This window comes from Mus pahari, chromosome 15, assembly GCF_900095145.1.
Source record: "Mus pahari chromosome 15, PAHARI_EIJ_v1.1, whole genome shotgun sequence".
Taxonomy (NCBI): Eukaryota; Metazoa; Chordata; class Mammalia; order Rodentia; family Muridae; genus Mus; species Mus pahari.
Genome location: NC_034604.1, coordinates 61,508,845 through 61,513,249, shown reverse-complemented (window position 1 = coordinate 61,513,249; position 4,405 = coordinate 61,508,845). Strand labels below are relative to the sequence as shown.

The 4,405-nt window shown below is 43.2% G+C and overlaps 1 protein-coding gene across 1 annotated transcript in view; it reads right to left on the bottom strand.

The window, feature by feature from the left end:
* Window positions 1–1,077: 1,077 nt before the first annotated feature.
* The window catches only part of Cep192 (centrosomal protein 192), a 92,171-nt gene continuing 88,843 nt past the window's right edge, over window positions 1,078–4,405 (bottom strand). Inside the window, exon 45 of the mRNA XM_029546817.1 lies at window positions 1,078–1,509. Coding sequence (XP_029402677.1) covers window positions 1,371–1,509 — 139 coding nt within the window. The 3' untranslated portion in view covers window positions 1,078–1,370. The remainder of the gene's footprint in view (window positions 1,510–4,405) is intronic.

Sequence of the window (4,405 nt, the reverse complement as noted above, 5' to 3'; positions counted from 1 at the left end):
AAAAAAAAAAAAAAAAAGAAATGAAGGACCAGGGAAACATTATAAAACATGCACTATTCTTAGCATCTCTAAAGCCGAATGTGGTCAAATGCCCACACAAATGTCACCTCTGTAACATAAAATCTACAATGAGCTGGATCAGGAAGAGCACTACCCGCTTAACTTGTTGAAAACTCCTTGCAGAGACCCAAGTGTGGCAGTACATGCCCTTAATCCCAGCACTTGGGAGGCGGAGGCAGGTGGATCTCCATGAATTCCAGGCCAGCCTGGTCTACACAGTGAGTTCTAGAGACACTCCCTCAAAAAAACAAAACAAAACAAAAACAAGTTTTCCAAACCCCCCTCCCCTCTAACCTTTCTTCTCTTTCACCGGCTCTCACTCATCCCAGATTGGCCTCTCACTCTCTTGCTTCAGGTTCTCTGTGCCAGCATTACAGGCATGAGTTACCATATCTGGCTTTGCAAATCTCATCTCTAAGCAAGAGAAAAATGAGAATGCAAAAGCAGAGATTCAATTTTTCTATCAGATTCACAATCATGCCTTTTAACTGTTCTTGTGTATAAGCTGTCTGGGAAACTATCCAAGCTTAAAAATGCAACCTAGCCAAGATCCCAGGACCACAACAGCAGCAACACCTATGCTGTGGGCTGTACCACTTTCCAGAAGGCTGCTGGTTAGGCCTGTGACCATGCTCAGGGGATGCCCCAGTGACTAGGCAGAAAGCAGTCACTCACCTTCACCTACTGGGTGGCACACTGCCTTCCTGACCTCCCACGCCCTGGTCCTTAACCCCTCCCAACCTCTTCCCACCCCCTGTGAATGCCACAGAATTCGCCTTATCCTATGGCAAGCACATGACTGCAAAGGTCATGTCCAAACTGGATCCAGGAAACAAGCAAGCTTTCCCGCCATCTCTACACAGACTAGGAAGACTATCTCAACAGCCAGCTACAGACAGAGGCTGGGTAACACAGAAGAAACCAGAAAAGACCTCTTCTTGGGAATAATTAGGAGGATAAAGCAATATTCTCATTTTTATAATGTGGCATCACATTATAAAATATAAAAAGGACAAGTTCAAGTTAAATATCAACTTTATTTGTAAATACACCATATCAAAACATATGCCACGTTTATTCAGAATGTCATAATCAATGTAAAAATAGAACTTCTCCCCTGTAAATGTTAATACTGTGATCTAGATACATGATATTTAGTGAGGGCTTCAGAAATAAATTCTTTATAAAACAAATCTATAATTTATACACATTGAATTTATCATACAAAATATATACAACAGCATAATTTTGGTGTAGAAAAATGAGATTGCCAAAATATAAGCAGGTCATTTATACAACATGTATTCTAGTTAACTTTTTCCCAGGGATTCGCCGATCAGTCGAACAGCAATACTCTTGCCTTCATCTGTCTGGATCACTAGTAAAGCTTCAAATCTGCCCACTGCCTCGGGTCTGAAGTGCACCGGGATGTGGATATAGTGTCGGGCCCTGTGGAGGAGGACACGGGAAGATGGGCAGTGACATTGGCCATCAGCTGCTTGCCCCAGCACAATGATGGCGCAGCACAGGCTCCATCCAAGAACCACTGAACTCTGCAAGTTCTTTAATGCTAATATTAAACAAGATGCTAAAGAAGGAAAAAGAAAACCTTAAATGGAGGAGATACCGCTCTAGAGCATCTGCCTAGCACGCCTGAGGTGTGTTCTTGTTTTCCCGAAGCAGGGTTTTCATGTAGTTCAAGCTGCTCTCAAACTTGCCGGATGGCCAAGAAAGACTGAGAATTTTAACTCTCCTTACCCACTCCTCCCACACTAGGGTTTTGTGACTAGTTATAGAAGCCAGGGCTTCAGTCATGATAAAGGTAAGCACACTTTCCAACAGCTATGCACCCGAGCCCCAAAACAAAATGAAACACAAAACAAAATATGCCAATTGGATTAACAGAGTATTGGAACTCTATCTAGGGCCAGCCAATTAAAATAGGAAAGAGAAATGTATTTTGCTTCTCTGCACCCATATACAAACCTAAGCCCCTATCCACCTACAGATCTACCTATATAAAAATCCTGGCTTTCTCAGAAGAAGGAAGACCAAAGTGTGGATGCTTCACTTCTTAGAATGGGGAACAAAATACTCACAGGAGGAAATATGGAGACAAAGTGTGAAGCAGAGACTGAAGGGAAGGCCATCCAGAGACTGCCCCACCTGGTGATCCATCCCATATAGTCGCCAAACCCTGACGCTATTGTGGATGCCGGGAAATACTTGCTGACAGGAGCCTGATAGGGCTGTCTCCTGAGAGACTCTTCCAAAATACAGAGGAGGAAGCTCACAGCCAACCATTGGGCTGAGCGTGGGGTCCCCAATGAAGGGGTTGGAGAAGAGACTAAAGGAGCTGAGGGGCTTTGTAGTCTTATGGGGGGAGCAACAGTGTCAACAGGCCAGAGCCCCCAGAGCTCCCAGGGACTGGACCACCAACCAAAGAATACACATGGATCGACCCATGATGCTAGCCACATATGTGGCAGATGATGATCCTGTTGGGACATCAGTGGGAGGAGAGGCCCTTGGGTCTGAGGTTGTTCGATGCTCCAGTGTAGGGGAATGCCGGGGTAGGAAGGCAGGAGTGGGTGGGTGGGTGGGTGAACACCCTCATAGAGGCAGGGAGAGCGGGGATGGGGTAGGGGGTTTCCTGAGGAGAAACTGGGAGAGGGGGTAACATTTGAAATATAAATAAAGAAAATATCCAATAAAAATTTAATTGTATTAGTTAATTAAAAAAAAAAAAAACAACTCTTGGCTTTACTTAATTCAGGTACCATACTGTACTGTAAAAAAAATAAAATATAATGGCTTCCACTCTTATCAACATTACTGTGTAAGTTTGCTCTAAAATCTGAATAAAAAGTTATTCTTGAAGCTTTATTTTTTTAGATATATAGACTGGCAAAGAGGGCCTATGTTAAAGAGCAATATTAACAGAGGTGTGTCTTGTCCATAAAACTGTCCCTGGATATACTTTATGGCTATAGTGAATGATCTTTCTATACTTTATGCACAGCCTGCCCATATGTAGTCAGCAACTTTTGGTGTAATCACTACAAGTCAAAGTCAGTAGCTTTTCAGACTCTCCCTTATGTCACGGGTCCCAGTCCCTCCTCAGAGGGACTGACTTGAAGTCTGGTGATCAACAGTGGCTAAACTCTTACTAACAATGTCTGTCAGTTTCATTACCAATGGTTTCTAATGAGACCCAGCACTGGCTCTCAGATGCAGAAGGCATCCCAGGCTGGGAAGATGGCTCCGTGGTTAGGAGCACTGGCAGCTCCTGCACCAGTCCCAGAGGACCTAATGCCCTCTTGTGGATTAGCTGGTACCAGACACACAGGTTACACATATATACACGCAGGCAAGGATTCATACACAGGAAATACAAAGAAATCTTTTCAGAAAGCAGGAAAGAACTAGCTACTGAAAAATTGCCTACTTATTTTCATGTGTTTGGTAAACCCCTCCCCCTACATACACATGATTAAAAATAAAATTGATTTTTAAAAATCAAAACAAAAAAAGATATACTCCCCTGTGTTTCTAAGTTTCTTTAGATGCAGTGACTGTGATCCAATGTGATGGTTAACCCTGCCATTACTGAAGAGCCAACACCCATGAGGGAGACCCACACAAATCATGCACAGCACCAACCCTGGGCTGCAGTCCTGGGCCGCGTTATAAGCAAGTGCCCTGAGCACCAGCACTGCTCTTGCTTGTGGCTTCCTGGCTGTGGCTGCAATGTGACCTCACATTCCTGCCTCTGTGACCTTCCCACTACAGTGGGACAAACTGAGATGAAGTAAGGCCTTCTTTCTTAGGTTGCTTTTTTGTTAGGTATTTTTTCATTTCTTCATAGAAAGGTAAAAAAAAGTGGGGTTCAACTGAAGAGAACATTCTCTAGCTCTAAGGCACGAAGTCCACAAACCCATGTCAATAATAATGTCTACTTTTTTTCACCTGTGTAACAATAAACACCTTTCTTTTTCAAGGACAGAGTTTTATCATGGAGTCCAGGACAGCTTCCAAGTGCTCCACTCTCAGGGTGCAGAAATTGCAGGTGTGTGCCACCATAACTGCCTGCACTTTCTACACGTTTTAAAAAAAAAAATTTGTTTCATTATATAAGTATACTGTAGCTATCTTCAGACACATCAGAAGAGGGCATCGGATCCCATTACAGATGGTTGTGAGCCACCATGTGGTTGCTGGGAGTTAAACTCAGGACCTCTGGAAGAGCAAGCAGCCACTGCTCTTAACCACCGAGCCATCTTTGGTCAACTGAGTAAAATGCTATCATATATATATATATATATATATATATATATATATATAT